The 18,863-nt window shown below is 36.7% G+C and overlaps 3 protein-coding genes across 6 annotated transcripts in view; 1 reads left to right on the top strand and 2 right to left on the bottom strand.

Moving 5' to 3' along the window:
- adka (adenosine kinase a) overlaps positions 1-694 on the bottom strand; it is a 172,450-nt gene extending 171,756 nt beyond the window's left edge. The window contains exon 1 of one of the 2 annotated variants that reach the window (XM_079843425.1): positions 535-694. In XM_079843425.1, the coding sequence (XP_079699551.1) occupies positions 535-590 (56 nt within the window). In that variant the 5' untranslated portion in view covers positions 591-694. The remainder of the gene's footprint in view (positions 1-534) is intronic. The other variant, XM_079843423.1, reaches the window with a different exon arrangement.
- ap3m1 (adaptor related protein complex 3 subunit mu 1) lies at positions 424-6,770 on the top strand. 2 transcript variants are annotated; one of them, XM_079843422.1, is made up of 10 exons: positions 1,191-1,484; positions 1,652-1,694; positions 2,443-2,723; positions 3,547-3,718; positions 3,797-3,934; positions 4,050-4,135; positions 4,443-4,576; positions 4,661-4,868; positions 4,999-5,143; positions 5,582-6,627. In XM_079843422.1, the coding sequence occupies exons 3-10, from the start codon at positions 2,451-2,453 to the stop codon at positions 5,680-5,682; spliced, it is 1,257 nt and encodes a 418-aa protein (XP_079699548.1). In that variant the 5' UTR covers positions 1,191-1,484; positions 1,652-1,694; positions 2,443-2,450; the 3' UTR covers positions 5,683-6,627. The 2 variants fall into 2 exon arrangements, with proteins under 2 accessions (XP_079699547.1, XP_079699548.1); XM_079843421.1 differs by lacking the exon at positions 1,652-1,694 and having other exon boundaries at positions 424-1,484; positions 5,582-6,770.
- The window catches only part of vcla (vinculin a), a 47,169-nt gene continuing 34,956 nt past the window's right edge, over positions 6,651-18,863 (bottom strand). The window contains exons 12-22 of one of the 2 annotated variants that reach the window (XM_079843419.1): positions 17,502-17,701; positions 16,140-16,268; positions 15,746-15,895; positions 14,747-14,855; positions 14,365-14,667; positions 14,144-14,274; positions 13,022-13,207; positions 10,480-10,689; positions 8,983-9,186; positions 8,774-8,878; positions 6,651-8,687 (exon numbers count right to left, since the gene is read on the bottom strand). In XM_079843419.1, the coding sequence (XP_079699545.1) occupies positions 8,541-8,687; positions 8,774-8,878; positions 8,983-9,186; positions 10,480-10,689; positions 13,022-13,207; positions 14,144-14,274; positions 14,365-14,667; positions 14,747-14,855; positions 15,746-15,895; positions 16,140-16,268; positions 17,502-17,701 (1,874 nt within the window). In that variant the 3' untranslated portion in view covers positions 6,651-8,540. The remainder of the gene's footprint in view (positions 8,688-8,773; positions 8,879-8,982; positions 9,187-10,479; positions 10,690-13,021; positions 13,208-14,143; positions 14,275-14,364; positions 14,668-14,746; positions 14,856-15,745; positions 15,896-16,139; positions 16,269-17,501; positions 17,702-18,863) is intronic. The other variant, XM_079843420.1, reaches the window with a different exon arrangement.

Raw genomic sequence — 18,863 nt, 5'->3', positions numbered from 1 at the left:
TGTTATATCTTCATTAATGCTGTGGCAACGTACAGCAGGAAGACTTGTTGTGCAGCAGAGCCCGGTAGCATAACAAAAGACACGTGGAGCCGAAGGGACGAACAGCAGTGTTCATATAAAACACTCCTGGGAAACGGAACCATTAATCATGCATAACACGGGCACATCGTCATTCGGTCATGTAAGTACATTTAATTTGGAACGATTCGGATATTTTTCACTCCTAAAAATGCCACATGATCATGATTTTGCGAATTAAGCTTGGCAGCAAATTCATTCATTAGCTGCATTCACCGGCAATGCTCGTAGCTAATGGGAAAATGCCGGATACATTCCTTTCCAATGCAACAACAACGTGCGTTTGAGAGAAAACACTTAGTTGATAGCACATGGACTTTAAGTGACACGCAGACTACAAGACCTATGACCGAAAAGTGCCCGCAAAGAAACCGCCCCATGCTTTAAAAAAAATACTCAACACACGCATGACCCAGTCATTCTACCCTTCTCGACCGATGCTTGTGTTTACTGTACCTGAGCTTTTTTTCCTCGAGTTTAATCCTTTTGGCTTTAGGTTCATCGAACGCCATGCTGTAGTGTGATAGTGCTCTTTCAAATACGCTCGAGGCACCTTGTTGGGCGAATGAAGCATCTGGGGGAGCGGATGGCGGATAGTTCTTTTGGATCGAATCATTTTAATGAATCGATTCACAAAACCGCTCAGAACTGTTCGTTCACGAATCGCAATAAAACGGTCAAGGCGGTTCTCGTGGACTCATTGAACCGAAAATCGTCTCTTTCGATCATATCTGTATTCGTAGTGAGTTGAGGGCCGATGAGTGAGCTGATAATAAAAGCATTCGATTCCCAATTCTCTTCTTCAGCGCACCTGTGAAAATATGCGAGTGAACCAATGATTTGACTGACAGCCAGGGCAAAATTTACTTGAATGGCCGAATAGCAGAAATATTAGAAAACATACAGCAAATTTGAGACATTGTATGACATTAATATGGCATTTAAATGTAAACGTTTCTAAACTGAAAAAAACGTGGCTGTGAAAACTGAACGGGGAAACATGAAATTACAATACAGTTTTATTAAAAATTAAAACGATGTAAAGAACCAGTGAATCTGTTCATTTAACCGGTTTTTAAAAAAAGAGTTGTTTAAAAGAACCGATTCGGAATGAATCTAGCCGTGGAGGGAAAATTTACCACAGGCACATAGCTGTCCCTGTTTGTAGGATCAATCGGTCTAATATATATTTTAATCAAGCACATTATGTGCAGAAATATCTTTTAAAATCTTTGAAAATGCGTTTTGATTTTCACAAGGATCAACTGTTTTAAATCAACTTAATTTAAATTCGCGTCAGGCGTATATTTGGACGCATATGAACGGGGAAGTAAGAGTGACACATCTGCCACATTTACAAGCTGAGGATATTGCCTGAAAACATCAACCAAGACAGCTGTCTATAGGTAAGTTTTATTTAGAAATAAGTTTAGATATGTGTAGTTATGAACAGCTGACTGCATGTATTTTTGACCTGAACATTTTAGCCTCAAATAATCGGTAGGCACAGGATATCCTGTAACTCTTCTTTCAGGAAACATAACTTTTATGCTTTTATTTTTAGTATTTTCAGAGGGATGGATGGTTTTGTTAGCTATCATCAATCACATAGCACGGTATTATCTTCAAAATTCTAGTAGTATGTTGCAAGTTTGTTTGCAGTCTGCATATATATATATATAAGTTATGGTAGGTTAAAAAAATTATAGGTTCTGAAGTTTTAAAACTGGACATTTATTGGTCACAAACGTGTTTGTCTCATATTGTGTATCATGATAAAGTGGTTGCACAGGGCTAAAGACGTGACATGTAGTTCAGTCTAGAGAAACAAGCTTTATAAAGTGCATTTAGACCTAGGTCAATAACATTTTTATTAGTTAAGTGATGATAAAGGGAGAAACAATATTTATATAAATATAATATATAAAATATATAATAAAACAGAGCATTTTGACCAGTCTTCTACCTGTACTTAAAATTGGCAATTATAGTTTCTTTCTCTAGCTTTATCTTCGCTATGTCTTTGTAATATGCTTTAAAGCCACTATCCCTATTACTTCAAGTAATGGGTATTTTGTTTTATTTCTTAAATAGATTATTTAATTTGGATATTGACCGTAAAGCAGATTACAAAGACATTGTTTAAAACAATATGTAGGGAAATAAATTAGTTGGCGAGTTTACGTAGCACTAGGTTCTCATGACACATTTTGATTATTCACTTAAGTTTTTATTTTTTTATGTGTATTATTGGACATGAATATAAACATATATTCTTTGCACTTGAATAACATTCTAGCTCATACCTGTTAGCACCACGACTTCCATTCTCATCGTCCTGTTTTCATTCCATTGACTTTCCAGCCCTCACCATGATTCACAGCTTGTTCCTGATAAACAATGGTGGAGATTTATTCCTGGAGAAACACTGGAAGAGTGTCATAAGCCGCTCTGTCTGCGATTATTTTTTCGAAGCACGAGAGAAAGCGGTGGAACCTGACAATGTGCCTCCTGTCATCCGCACCCCTCATCACTATCTCATAAACATATACCGTGAGAAGATCTTCTTTGTTTCTGTCATCCAAACAGAAGTGCCTCCGCTTTTTGTAATAGAATTTCTGCATCGAGTCGCAGAGACATTTCAGGTATCAAAAAAACTACTGACAGTGTGGTGTTGAAAATGTATCCAAACATACACTACTGTTAACAAGTTTGGGGTCAGCAAGATTTCTTAATACTTTTAATTAAAACGTTTGTTAACACTTTAGTATGGGGAACACATTCACTATTAACTATGACTTTTGCCTCAATAAACTCCTAATTTACTGCTTATTAATAGTTAGTATGGTAGTTTTTGTAGTGTTTAAGTTAAGGTATTGGGGAGGATGTAGAATAAGGTCATGCAGAATAAGGCATTAATATGTGCTTTATAATTACTAATAAACAGCAATATCCAAGTAAGATGCATGCCAGTAAGCTACTACTTAATAGCACCCTACAACGTTATTCACATATATATATAGGGTGCAGTCAATTGATCAAAAGTGACAGTAAAAACATTTAAAATAAAATAAAAGATTTTTTATTTCAAAATAAATGTTGTTCTTTTGAACTTTCTGTTCATCAAAGAATTAAAAAAAAGTATTGTTTACACAAAAATGTTAGATAGCACAACTGTTTTCAACATTGATAATAATCAGAAATGTTTCTTGAGCAACAAATCAGCATATTAGAATGATTTCTGATAGATCATGTGACACTGAAGACCGTAGTAATGATGCTGAACATTCAGCTTTGCCATCAGGAATAAATTACATTTTAAAATATTTTCAAATGGAAGTTATTTAAAAAAAAAAACATTTAAATGTAAAAAAATCATTACAACCCCAAAGTTAGTGTACATTTACCAAGTTAGCGTCTTGCATAGAACGTGTTAAATGCTATGGTGTTTTATATTCATTTATGCAGGATTATTTTGGAGAATGTTCTGAGACCACTATCAAGGACAATGTGGTCATAGTCTATGAGCTCTTGGAGGAAATGCTGGATAACGGCTTCCCCCTCGCCACAGAAGCCAACATCTTGAAAGAACTTATCAGACCTCCCACGATCCTGCGGTCGATGGTCAACTCCATCACAGGTAAGACGACCATGAGCTTGAGTATTTTGTTTCTGGCCATTATGATGTTGAGAATCTTAACTGATTCGTAATCTTCAGGCAGTAGTAATGTTGGCGAGACCCTCCCTACTGGTCAGCTCTCAACTATCCCATGGAGAAGAGCAGGTGTTAAATATACCAATAACGAGGCTTATTTTGATGTGGTGGAAGAAATCGATGCCATCCTGGATAAGTCTGGTGAGTCGGTTTTGGTGCTGAATTTCAGTTGATTTTCCAGTTTGATTGTGCATGTGAATGCAAAAGTTGTATTTCCTTTCAACAAGGTTAATGCTGGTGTACTCTTCTGTTTCAGGAACTACCGTTTTTGCCGAAATCCAGGGAGTTATTGATGCTTGTGTCAAACTCTCTGGAATGCCAGACCTTACTCTCTCATTTATGGTGAGAGCATTTAATCATATTCATCTATACTTTTCAACTATATTTAATTTTCACTGCTTCCTTGAAATATCTTGTCCATATCTGTGCTCTTATTTAACACTTGCCTAACAAAAGGTCAAAGTACAAGTGTCGCCACTGGCCGCCTTCAGTTAACCTGAGGATTGAGTATCTTGGTCAAGGACAAAAGATAAAGCATTATACTCCATCCTCCAACTATTTTAAAACAGCATTTTGCCCATTTATGCACTGTATTGCATATATGTACTTTAAAAATTCATGTCTTCAGCAAAATGATCTCCATCCACAGAACCCCAGACTCCTGGACGACGTGAGCTTTCATCCGTGTGTCCGTTACAAGAGATGGGAAAGTGAGAGAGTTATCTCCTTCATTCCCCCCGATGGAAACTTTCAGCTCATGTCATATCACATCAGTGCACAGAAGTAAATGGTTAAGGAATAAACCGAAAACATTTATTAAAGATATTTAGATGTTGCCTATCAAAAGCTTATAATCTGTTTATGCAGCCTTGTAGCAATCCCGGTATATGTGAAGCAGAACATCAGTTTCTTTGAGACTGGATCTTCAGGAAGACTGGACATCACTGTGGGTCCGAAGCAGACCATGGGAAAAACTGTGGAGTGTTTGGTAGTGACCATACACATGCCCAAAGTGGTTCTCAGTGCCAACCTCAATGCGACTCAGGGAACCTACAACTATGACCCAGTCACAAAGGTTATAAAAACGATTTATTTTCCAGTTTCATTGATTGTTATTCATTGTCGTCAGCAGAGTCATTCTAGTAATGTCACTGCACATTTTGCTCAGATGTTGTTGACTAATAGTTCTCGCTGTTGTCTTGTAGATTTTGGTGTGGGACATAGGGAAACTTAATCCCCAGAAGCTTCCCAACCTAAAAGGAAGTCTAAGTCTGCAGTCTGGAGCTCCTAAACCAGAGGAGAACCCAAGTCTGAACATTGACCTGAAAATCCAGCAGTTAGCCATCTCAGGTAGGCTAGGGCCCTTTTATCAGTTTTGGTTGTTATTCATTGCCTGCAGGACCTGGTGATAAAGCGCTGTTTTTATTAAAGACTTTTTAAAGTCATTTTCATCTCCTTCCACGTGTTTGTGTGTATGCTGACATAGTATATTAAAAGGTTTGGGGTCATTTAGATTAGATTTTTTTAAAGGAATTAATACTTTTATTTAGCAAGGATGCATTTAATTGATAAAAAATAACAGTAAAGACATTAATAATGTTACCAAAAATATATATTTTAAATGAATGCTTTTTTTTATGTTCTATTCTTTAATTTAGCTTAGCCATAAATTACATTTTAAAATATATTAAAATATAATGGTGTTTTAAAGTACTAAGATAAATTGATAAAGTACTGTCTTAAAATGCTATACAAGTTATGCTTACTTCACTCTCTTCGGCTTCACAGGATTGAAAGTGAATCGTCTAGACATGTACGGAGAGAAATATAAACCATTCAAGGGTGTGAAATATGTGACCAAAGCAGGGAAGTTCCAGGTCAGGACATGAGGCTGCCTGCAGAATATCACAATGATATGCCAAAACTTTATTAGAGGTGCCATTTTCTAAGTGACAAATCATACAGAATTGCAACCTTGTGCACAATCTCTTAGGGTTTGTTTTTTTAAACATAGACGTTACATTTGTTATTGTAATATTTATCTTTCTTTGTTTCGTGGGAAGTAACTGGCAGTTTGCAAGAAGTGAACATCTTTCCACTGCAGAGAATTGGGATAGTTTTTCTTTGTGAATCTATCTTCATATCAATAACATTCCATTAATGTATTAAAACTGTTTAAGGTTGGATTTAAGGTACAGTACATCTCTGCCAGGAACGCTTAACTTTGTGCCATCAAAAACAAGGATTCTTCATGTTACAGTAACACTGCATTCACATGTTGTCATGTTAGCACAGAATTTGAAAATGAGTGATGCAAGATATTTTCTATTTACATTACTGCGCTACAATCTTTTATATTGGCACAAAACAATACCTGAGAGTTTCTGCACATATACACAGTACTTATTTTTCATATGCATTTTTGCCATGTCATTTATTTTAGTCCAGTGGCCTTTAAATGTGAAAAAATGGCCTTTCTTTAAAAGCACAGCCGTGCTTATAGCAGGACATAATTTACTATGATGCTCTACTTATCTACTACTACACAAGCACATCACTGCTCAAAGGTGAATGAAACTTGTACCTGCAGAATAGAGAATTTACTAAGCACTATGGCGCCATTATGAGCACACGTGATAAAGTCTGTCTGCTACACGGACCTGCAGTGACACGGTAGATGTGCAGGTCTGCCACCTTAATGAAGCTTTGAGGATTTGCACAATCACAAAGAACACACAATTGCATTATTTTATTAAATGTAAAGGGAACTGCTTAACTGCATTTTACGATGTGTATTTAAACCAAAAGCCTTCAGATTTATAAAGTTTCCAAACAAAATGTGGTCTTTTTTGTGTTTAACTAATTGTTTATTATAGATTCACTTGAATATGCTTGAAAGTATTAATAATGAATGTCTTGGAAGTTAATATCAAATGAGTCCCTGAACTTTGTGTAATAATTGAAGTGCAGTACCTTTAACAAATGAGACCGTAACTTGTCCTTTTATTGACAAGTTTTCAAACGAAACACCTAACAGAACTTTTTTATTCATCCGAGGCACATAAGATGTTTTTTTCTAGGTGACACTGACAAAAAGTCAACATTAGTGTCATATATACATTCACAAAGCAGTAATTTCACTCTTTCTAAATGTCATTAGAACCCAAAACATGCTATTACACATACAAATACAGCCCTGTAAACTTTCACAACGAGGCACTATATTGGGGGCTGAAAGGTAATCTTTCAAATGTATGTTATAGGTAGAGTTTTAAGTGAATGCAAGGCAGTGAAGCATCGTGATAGAGTTTTACTGTAGTACACATTCAGTGTGCATCTTTAGCTAAAGGTGATGAGATTGTGCTACTGAGCTTTCCGTACTAGAATTGCACAATTTCCACACTTGATTTTGTACAGTCACTAAAATTATAGATCACCCCTAAAACATATTTATTCAGAAAATTTAGTTTTTTGTCCAAAATTGAAAGTAAATGGGGTCCAAAAAAACATGTTTGGACAAAAATGTTTTAAAAAAAATATTTAACTTTTTTTAGAACAAAATGAGGGTGAGTAAATGAACAAATTTTCATTTTGGGGTGAACTATTCATTTAAGCATCTCCAAACACATAGGTATCAACAAGCCACCTGGGTCTTGTTACTCATTCTATCCAAAAGGAAAAGATACATTAAGACAATTCCATCATCAATATACTACAATTGAAAACAATCACTCTTGAGAGAAATGTCAAAATTACAGCTGTAAACTAAAAAGACTAAGCTAAGAGAGAACAGTTCAACTGTTGTGAGGATTGTGCTCTTCTTCCGAAAGGAGTATAAGAAATCTCAAAAAATTATTCACTCTCTCGCAAGCACAAACAGAAAGAGTGAAGTGTGAAAGGAAAAATAATTTCAGTGTTAACTATCCAGGCTAGCACATATCTATGTAGATTTACATGATAGATGTGTCAATTTAATAGCTAGTGGATATTAAGTTTAAAAAAAAATTAAAAATCTTTGGCATCAACCGTGCCATGCAAAATACATCTCTGTAATGGCATGACCAATCAAAAAAAGGCGTTATCCTGTTTAATAAATAGCTAAGCAAAAGTTCATTATAAATATGAGCTAAGAACAGTTAATTATAGTGAATTATAACTTAAAACAGCCAGCCATAAAACCTTTTTTTTAATAAATCAAAGTAAAGCTTTATAACACTATTTGTTGTATTTTTGTGACTAAAACATGATCTGATGAAATATAAGTATAAATATATACATTTTCAATAAGAAAATTGAATTGTCAAAAACTAATTTAAAGTAAATTTCATCATGAACTCCAACATTGTTCAAGAGAGGCATTTAAGCCATGATACCATATTTCTCCAATATAAAATAGAAAACTTCTTCATGCAAAAAATATATATATACCTGGAATTTGGAAACCCAACATACCAAAAAATATATATTAAAAAAATATGCTTCCTGTGTACTCCTACACTATACCTCTGTAGTGTGAGGTACAGCCAACTTTCAGGACAAAAATAGCCTCCGTAAAGACAAAATAAGTGTACTAAGTACCCAGCAAGTAAATAAAAATAAGTAATACCAGTTGCCCCGAAACTAGAACCGAATGCTGATGTCCAAAAGTTTAAGGATCAGATCCTTTCCTCCTGCCACCCCTTATCAGATCGCAGACGTTTGAAAAGGCAAGGATTCGAATTGCTAATCAAATCAACTAGTCCTCAGTTTACTGGTACCAGGGGGTCTTTCTGACCCAGCGAAGAGTGAAACCTGCGTCTGTGCGGATCTTGATGGAGGCGGCTTCTGCTTCTCTGACCGTCTCCTTCACGGACTGCATGAGGTTCTGCGCATTGTGCACGAGCATCTCAGTGGCCTTAAAAACAAACGCAATCAATTTAGTTCTAAAGAAATTCAATAAATTCTTCATTTAAGGTGGCTGTGAATGTGCCTTGCCCTCACCTGCTCAGATTCTTCCTCACTGATGTTTGTACGTCCCAGCATAGTGGCCTTTACTGTGGACAGGATCTTCAGCTGAGTGCTGATAGTTGGGATACGCTCACAAACCTGCAATAAAAATTCCAGAGCTGAGTGACAAAATAAGCTGATCTGGAAATACTAATCTATCCGTGCTGGAAAACAGCTGTATGCGTGATATTTGCGCCACTGACCTGCAACAGGTTTGTGCGAATCCGTTTGTCTGTGCATTGCTTGGCTACCTCTTTAGCCAGCCGCGTGACCTCATCGGAGGCCTTGGCGATGTCCTTGGCGCACTGGATAAGGGCGCGTTTATTTCCGCTGCCTCCACGCACCAGACGAGACATCTCTGCCATGAGCAAGGCCATGCGCTTAGCAGCTCCAATGATGTCATTACCCTAAGAGCACAAGGACTTTAAATGAGGGTTTTATAACAGACATACTTCGGCAAACGGGTAAAATGTCAAAAGTAACTACAAAAATCCAACTGTTCCTACAGTCACAGATTGATCATGTAGATCATTTTGGCCTGTTTTTAATTTTTGATAATATAGCTATAACTATCCAACTTCAATCTATAACCTTTTAAAATGCCAGTTAGACAAACAAATAGTGTTTAGAATCACTTCATGTTCATCCAGTGCACATCAATCATGCCTTTTTAAAATTAGTATAGGTTTATCATGTTTCTTGAGAAAAAGACAAATTTTTCCTATATTTGGGAAATATTTTGTGTAGAAATGAACTTGCATTAAAATGTAGTGAGACTTCAACCACAGATAACCACAGAGCCACTAATAAACCAGATTTTTTACGCAAGCGAGAAACATGTACTTGCGCACAAAATGTTTGCGTACTCATGCATTACCATTCGCGGTTTTCATATATCTAATATTCCCGTGCGCACGGCAGGTACTCATTGAGGCACTAAAGTCATATTTGTAGGATACAAAACTTGAAAATCAAGCTTTTCCCATTTGGGAGCAAAAGTTTCACGTTGTGAATTTTTTTTTTTTACACACGAACAGTATGTCTCAGGACATAGGGCTCAGTAGAATCTAATGTTTTTTCTCCAACTTGTCAACAATATGGTGCCCGTCTTATGAATAATTCCCATTATAATAAATATAAACAAATACCTTCAGTTGATCAGTATACCTTGAGTAGAATTCAGCGTTTTCCTTTAGTGAGGCAATTATGTTTGTACACAGGCATGCAGAGTTTCAGTGTGTTAAAATATATCATCCTACAATGGCTTTGACATGGTTCATTTAAATGGTTAGAAAAAGAGTGCACAACAAACAAACAGGCATGTGACATGACTTCAACGTGTAATTCTGAAGTCATTGGGAAACTGTCATCCATGGCTTCACAGGTTGGCAAAAGCAGAGTGTTTGGCAGCAGCGGTTGAGTGAATGGTTCCTTGTTCAAACCGAGGCACAGAGGTGTGATACTATCAGAAATGAGCAGGGAAGTGACTTGTGAAGCCAGTATCAGTTTGTCCAAGAAATGCACAACAAACTTGCCATTCCTTTTGCGGTCATTGGCAACCCCAGCAGCAAAAAACCACACCGGACCCAAGTGTGAAGCAATAACAGCAGCAGCAGCAGCTATCTGGTTTCAGCATTCCCACAGTAATATCTGGATGCAGAAGGGATGCTTCGGCCCGCCGGGGCCGGAAAATGGAGTACCTTACTGGACCACTTGCAAGTCTCCTGGTGCAAAGACTGCGCAGCGGCCAGAATGGGCTGGTTAACTGGCTGATTGGAAGACATTAAGAGCAGCTCTGGCTCAAAATCATCCTCGTTGTCTGTGAATTCATCCTCATCGTCTATATCTACCTCCGCCTCAGCGGCCTCAAAACCCTCGTCTGTCACCGCAGGCTGGGGAGGCTGGGGAGGCTGGGGAGGAGGAGGTGGGGGGGAGGGGCCAGCATGGAGAAAGAAGGACAGAGTTAGTACGAGAGGCACTGGATGAAGATTCCCAGGTCATGATTGTGGGAACGGCTGGGTTTAGGATGGCCGGGAGAGGCAGCATTCTGGGTCCTGCTGGGTAACGCCTACCACAGGTTTTATAATGTCAACTGAAAATTATGTAACTGATCTATTCTCATGTAAAGTTGATGATGAAAACTGGGTGGTTAATATGGACAGAGAGCAAACAAGTAAAGCCCCCAACAGGACATGATGGGTTCTGTATAAAAAAGCAACTTTGACAGTTTAAACTAGTTTACATTTCAGCTTGAATGGTACTTAACCTAAAAAAAATATTCATAAATAGAGATTTTTTTTAATTATGCTTGTAAATATTTTATATGTCCATATACAATTTCTAACTGACAAAATATTTTTATTTTGAAAAATATTTAATTACATTTATGTATTTTTACTGGATAAAAGTTTGTAAATATTTTTAGAGACTGTTCTCACACAAAAAAAGCTATTTATAGCTGCAAAAAAAGCTGCAAAAAATATTATAGAAGAGCATAACTAGAATATTTAATATTTTTCTTTCAAAAGTTGGGGTCAGTAAGGTGAGGTTTTTAAGAAATTGCTACTTTTATTCAGCAAAAATGCATTAAATTGATCAAAAGTGACATTTATATTTTATGAAAGATTTCTATTTCAAATAAATGCTATTTGAACTTTTGTAAATCTAAGAATGCTGAAAAATAAATGTTTCTTGAGCAGCAAATCAGCATATTAGAATGATTTCTGAAGGATCATGTGAGACTGAAGACTAAAGAAATGATGCTGAAAATTCAGCTTTGCAATCACATGAATAAATTACATTTTAAAATGTATTAAATTACAATTCTAAAAATAAACAGTTCTTTTAAATTGTAATAATATTTCACAATATTTCTGTTTTTACTGTATTTTTTAATTAATAAATGCAGTCTTGGTGCATATAAAATACTTTTTAAAGCATTTAAAAAAAAATCATACTTAGCCCAAACTTTTGAACGGTAGAGTATCTATGTATATCTATCTGCAATATATCAGCATCTCATTAATCCATTTAGTCCTAACTTTTACACTGAATTATTTTGTGAATATTATCATAACTGAACAAGCAATAAACATGGGGCTGCGTGCAGATACAGACCGGGGGAAAAACACGGGGAAAAAAATAAATATATTCACGAGGACAGAGACAAAGCCAATAAAGGACTGTTGAACTATGATAGAAGTAGAACAAATAGCACAGAAACATCCACAAAAGGACAACGACACAACCAATTAAGTCAAACACACCCAGTGGGCTCTCACTACGGTCACCTGATTGGGTTTTATTAAGTTATGATTGGGTTTTATAAGTATTTTTGCTTACATCACCTTCTATCACCTACAAGAGCCTTTGCAATAAGCTTGTATCAGCTCCGTGCTAGTTCCCGTTGATATTGCATCCACTGAGGAAGACATTTCCCTTTAGTTAAAGTTAACCCGGGTAGTCCTGTCTGTCTCGTTTCATAGTAGATGCTCTTTTGGGGTACAGCTGCGAAGAAAGATCATGTATTGCTCCATCACTATGGTAAAAAAAATGAGTAAATCTACTTGTTAAAAACGTTAGAGATCAAGCATGCAAACACGTCTCTCATAGATGACAGTTTCCGTTCATTTGTTCCCCCTGAAACTGGAATCATCAGAGATTTCCACATTTCAGGTTAAAGACAACAAAAACACTCCGATTTGAAAAGCAGCAACATTTCACAATCATAAAGAGCAGTACACAAAAGCGCAAACACATCTTTTTGTTTTCCCTTTTCATTTAGGAGTCTTGACAGGCTTTGTGAGTCTCACCCTTTCATTTATAATGATTTATAATTGTATTTAAATGTACATTATCATTGAAAAGTATGGGGTCTGTGCTTGTTTTTTTTTTTTTGAAAGAAGTCTCTTATGCTCACTAAGACTGCATTTATTTTGATCCAAAAATATAGTAAAAACTGTACCGTTTTCTATGTTAATATATTTTAAAATGTAATTTATACCTGTGATGGCAAAGATGAATTTGATGAATACAATGTTCAAAAGAACAGCATTCATTTGCAACAAAGTCTTTACTGTCACTTTTGATCATTTTTAAGAGTCCATGCTTAAGTCCATTTTCGTCCATTTTGAAATTCTTTCAAAAAATATATATTACTGACCCCAAACTTTTGAACGGTAGTGTATATGTAATGAAATACGAGAAATGATTGTGTGCCTAAAATATAGTAGATCCACTCACTTTGCTTGACCATTTACGGGCCTCGTCGTGTAGTTGCCTGGCCGCCACCATCATCGGCTCGCTCACCATCTCACCGGCTTTCTGTTCAGGGAACTCTTCATCTTTCTCCTCTGGGGGTGGAGGTCTCGGGGGAGGAACCTCTCCCTCAGGGAGGGGTGGTTTTGGAGGAGCCTGATCATCATTGACCTGACAGAGTCATATGGGTTTTATAATGACACATGGGTGAGTAAATGATTATGTACTTTTTCTTTAAAAGGGTACTTCAGCGCTGGGAAGATGAATGTGTATTTATTGAGTCATTTATGCAGTAGAAATGTGAAATTATTTTTGAATTTGGTGCCTTCTAGACTGAGAAAAGACTGTATTTTTGTCTCATGTGGATGAAAGACAACAACTCCCAGAATGCACTTGCTTCGCTGCCCAACAAGGCCACTCCCAAAGCCACAGCTACTGGTTATCACTTGCCCACCATGACACCGCCCACTGTCGTTTTGATTTTCATATAGTAATACAATAATTTCGTTCAATTAGAGAATAGACACTACAATTAAAAACTGAACGTGTCTTTTCAATAATGTGTGAGTGAGCCGAACGAAAGTCACGGCGCAAACGCAACAGGAGTCAGATTTCATTCATCACGAGAGTGAAGAGCTGAGCAGAGCTGAGGTAAGCGCGGAATTCATTCTTAATGTGTGTCCAGTCTGCCGCGTTTTCAGATCATGCCTATGGAAGCTAAACTTTCATAGGAATTCATTGAAAAGTTGAAGCACTCACTTTGCTCCGCACTGCTCCGTTATGAATGCCCGAGCCGAGCGGCCGTGCGCATTTACATTCTGTGAGTGAGATCCCACCCCTGTGGGCGGGTTGAAAACATGCGGAACTAGCTCCTTCTACTGGCTGTATTCTATATAGACTCTGGCCAAAAAATCCTCCGATGACGCAAAATGACTATATTTGCGTCATCAGAGGATTTTTTCCAGAAATAAAATGCATAATTCTCTCATCTCAGGGGGATATGAGTGGGAAACGTACCATAATTTGAATATACTACCGGGTTTCTACTAATACAAAGCTTAATGCTAAATCGCTGAAGTAACCCTTTAAGACCTAAATTGAGCGTACACTTAAATGCAGCTGATCCAGGTCTGGAGGTGGAGGTGGAAATTCAGGCTCCTGAGGCTGGAAGGCTTCCCTGACTTTCCCAACAGCAGCCAAGATCCTGTAGCCAGAGTCCAGGAAGCTCTTTTGCAAACCTGCTCATGAGGAGAATTTTTTTTGTGTCAGTAACTGCAGGTTTTTAACAGGTTTTCTACAAATGTATTCAGAACATGTACAAAAAAGACCTGGATCCTGGATGTTTCCTGCCACAGCTTTAGCAGCCATAACCATGGGTGAGATGGTTCTACCAAGATCATCTGAAGCAGCTTTGACCAGTTCTCTGAATTTAGGGTCCTCTGAGTTTTCCACTTCCCGCTTGGCCACCAGAAGTACCCTGTTAGCCCGCCGGGCAATGCTGGTTGCCCCTGCAACCAACATCTGGGGCTGAACGTTAGCCATTGCCACCCGGCATTTATCAATGTCTTTCTTAATGGCCTCCTCTGAAGCATCCAAGAGGGATTTAGTGTCAATGGCTTCATCCACAAGACCTGAAATAAAGATTTGAAAAATATTTGATGTGGTACTTAAATTTTTTGATGCTTTCTGATGAAAAGAATGAGCTTTTACTGGTCATTTTTTCAATGTTGTCAATCCATTGGTTCTTCATGGTCTCAAAGTGCTCGTATGCAGCCTGGTTGCCAGGGTTCTTCAGCAAAATGCGTGCAGCAGAAGTGACCTGGTCATGAGAACAACAAAACACAGATACACACATCAAACAAACAAATCAAAACCATCTTTATAGTGCCCATTCTGAGAGCCTTTATTGGTAAAATTATTAATAATACATAATCTATCAAAAAATAGTACTTCCTAGGCTGTCCAACTTAACATGTAAAGTCTTAATTTTATACATCTTACATTACTGCGAGTGGAAACAAGACAAAAATGTTTGAAATAAGTAATTTATTTGATTAAAATACAGTAAGAACATTAATATTGTAAAATAGTATTGCAATATAAAATAACAGTTTTCTAATCATTTATTCCATTACTCTAGTCTTCAGTGTCACATGATCCTTCAGAAATCATTCTAAGATGCTGATTTACTGCTCAAGAAACATTTCTCATAATTATCAATATTGAAAACAGTTTTTGCTGCTTAATATTGAAGTGGAAACCATGATTGTTTTTGTCAGGATTCCTTAAATAATAAAAAGTTAAAAAGTAATTTAATGTAATCTTTTATAATGTTCCAAAATATATTTCCTGTCACTTCTGACAAAGTTATTGCCTCCTTGCTGAATAAAATCATTAATGTAATTCATGAATTTCTTTAAAATATTTATCTGATGTTTTAATAATTTGTTTTGACTTGTTTTGGCTTTTTTTATCTTTATAATTTACCTCTCAATACTGTTCTCACAGTCTTATTTTAAGAATGAGGTCTCGCTCAAGGGAATCATCATATTTAGTGGTCTTTGGAATCATGAAGTTTGAATATCCCTGGAGACATGATCTTGTGGCTGATGTCCAAGCACACCATTATGTGCCCTTAAAGTAGCTCTAGCATAAGCACAGAGTTGGGAGTCACGCACACATGCGCACATGCATATCTAAGCTGCATACCTGAGGTGTTAAATCTCTGGCTGATTTCACGGCCGCCTGGATGCCTTCAACTGTGCTTTTGTTGGCTGTTCCCACAGCAGCGGCCTTCTCTGCTGTAGCACCCAGTCTGCTGGCGTGATTCTCAAAGTTAGATGCCCTTTCTTCAAAGACCTAGAGGAGAAATAATATACAATGACTATGAGTATGTTTGAGTGCATTTCAGACCCAGTTGTACTTACGAAAATACTCTTCAATATTAAAATTAACCCTAAGAATTCATTTGCTTCTGAAAATTGCATGACTTTTTACAATTAGGTTTAGGGTTTGCGATACTGTGTGTGCATTAGCATATTTGGTATGACACTTAAAAGCATCCTGCGCTCTGTTTAAAACAGCCTGTATATACTAGGCTGACCTCATCTCTGTTGGGGGCCTCAATAGGTGCCGTTGCTGCTACAGCCAGGAGTTTAATTGGTGTGGTTGTATCACTGAAAACATCAGACACCTCCTGGGTCATCGCCTCCTGCATCTTTGCTTTCAAATCCTTGAAGGAAAAATATGATACAGGTTATTTAAGTGTAGTGTACAGTTAAAAACAAAACAAACAAACAAAAAATACTGTTCACTACCAGTCAAAACTTAAAAAGTTTTGTATGCTCACCAAGGCTGCTTTTATTTGATTCAAAAAATACAACACAAACTATAATACTATGAATATTACAATTTAAAAGAACTGCTTTAAATCTTAAAAAATTTATTTTAAATGCAATTACATTTTCAACAGCCATTACTCCAGTCTTCAGTGTCACATAATTTCTTCATTTGAACATTGCAGTTAAATTTTCCACAACTATTACTCCAGTCGTCAGTGTCACATGATTTCTTCATGTGAACGTTGCAGTTACATTTTCAACAGCCATTACTCCAGTCTTCAGTGTCACATAATCCTTAGAAATTATTCTAATATGCTAATTTGTTGCTCAAGAAAACATCTTGAAAACAGTTGTGCCACTTAATATTTTTGTTAAAACCGTGATACTTTTGGGGATAGTTTTTTTTTTTTTAATGAAAGAAATTAATACATTTATTCAGCAATGACACATTCAAAAGTAACAGCAAAGACGTTGTAATATATAATATTACAAAAGCTTTCTATTTCAAGTAAGTGCTGTTACTTTTCTACTGAACTTTCTATTCATCAAAGAACCAAAGAAAAAATGTATCACTGCAAAAACTGGTTTTAACATTGACAGTAATAATAAGAACCATTATTAATACTTGAGCACCACTAATAATTGATAATATCAAGCACCAAATAGCATATTTGAATGACTGTTGAAGGATCATGTGACATGCTGAAAATTCAGCTTTGCCATAACAGGAATAAATTACATTCTAAAATGTAATCAAATAGAAATCCGAATAGAATAGAACAGAAAAACCTTTAAATTATAATGATATTTTACAATATTACTGTTTTTCAAAAACATTAAATTAATTAATTATTCCTTTTGACTGGTAGAATAATTTGCTTGAAATAGTGTAGGAATGAATTTCAATGCAATGCAAATATTTTCCAGCAGAGGGTGGTATTTGCTTATATATTATCTTGAGTACTTTGTGTACTGCATTACTCTAGGCCCTAGAGTCTAGGGCCAGCAGATTTGACCTCTGCACTTCCCATTTGAGATCTAAACATCTGATTATGCTTCACCCACACCTGCTGTGAGAAAGATACTGGGATCTTTTAATAGAAAAGGGGGACACGATGCCTTACTTTAATTGCCTCCAGCAGATGAGCGGCCACAGTGCGCGCCTGAGGACTCTCTCCCTCTCCGCGCGCGGCCAGATCTGCCAACTGCATCATCAGCTGCTCCACTCGCTCACATTTTGCTAGCAGCTCCTGTTTGTATGGCCCTGGTAGAGAGTTCGCCAGTCGACGGCCCTCAGCTATCAGCCCCCGTATGGCAGCCTGGCCTACAGACAGAGAGATAACAGGCTCCCAATCAGTGTTTGTAATGTTGTAATGTTGAGTTTCCATTCAACTATTTTGATTCATTTTGAGGAATACTTAATCTGTTTTTGTGCAAGTGAGATGAGTAAATGCATGCCCACATTTAGTCAAGAACTACAATAACCATCATGTGTACACAGCACACACAACGCCTCTGTACTTACTCCCAATTTCTCTTAACATGGGGACAGGAGAGGTGTCATTCAATAAATGGGAAAACTTTGCATTACTAATTTGAAAAATGAACTCTATTTTGTTGTAAATGTAAAAGTAATGCATTACTCTACAAGTAGTTACTTGAAAAAAGTAATCTGATTACGTTACTCACTTAATTAATATTTCTATTTGCTAGTTTATAAAAACTGCCAAAAAACATTTGAACAAACATTTGAAAGTACTATCATACCGCTTTAGTAGTATGCAAGATTGGAATCCATGTACGCATCCAAAAGTGAAAGTTTACTATATAGGTGGTCTACTTTTTTTGTTGGATTTCGAATTGAGCATCCGTGCATGATGTTTAAACGATTATTACCCACAATTCCTTTGAACATTTGGAGTTCGTGATGACTCGCTTTCAACTTTTTCAGTTGAAGAAAATGTAAAGAGTTGCAAAGCTAAGCTGCAATAGCAGTTTTCAAAGTTTAATACGGTTAATTAACAATGAATTCTTATGTAATAAAGTTTCCAAGATGAAGGGGTATGTGGTATCAAGATGCAATTTTATGAAGTGGTAGCATGTCCCAATACCGGTCTTGCTATACACATGAAATTATGGATTTTCCCCATCACCAGTACATACAAGTGAAAGTACACGTACATACTTCTAGTGCATAGAGTAAGTATTTGAATTGGGACGCAGTCCTAGTACTAAACTCCCAGGAAAAGTAGATCTCCAGAAGCAGCACTGAACAGCTCTGGTCTAGAGTTACTCCAAGACTAAGTTAACCTGAAAGTAACATGACCTGCTGTGAATAGGACACGAAGAAGCTATTTATGGTTTGAAATATTTAAGTATGAACATAAATACAACAGGAGCAGAGAAAAATAGCCATCTGTCACATCACATAAAGGTCCAGAGTCAAGTGCCCAGTTCCATACTTATGAATAAGTAATTCAATATGC

The sequence above is a fragment of the Gobio gobio genome (genome assembly GCF_949357685.1).
Source record: "Gobio gobio genome assembly, chromosome: 18".
NCBI classification, from domain to species: domain Eukaryota; kingdom Metazoa; phylum Chordata; class Actinopteri; order Cypriniformes; family Gobionidae; genus Gobio; species Gobio gobio.
This window is presented reverse-complemented; position numbering and strand designations above follow the sequence as displayed.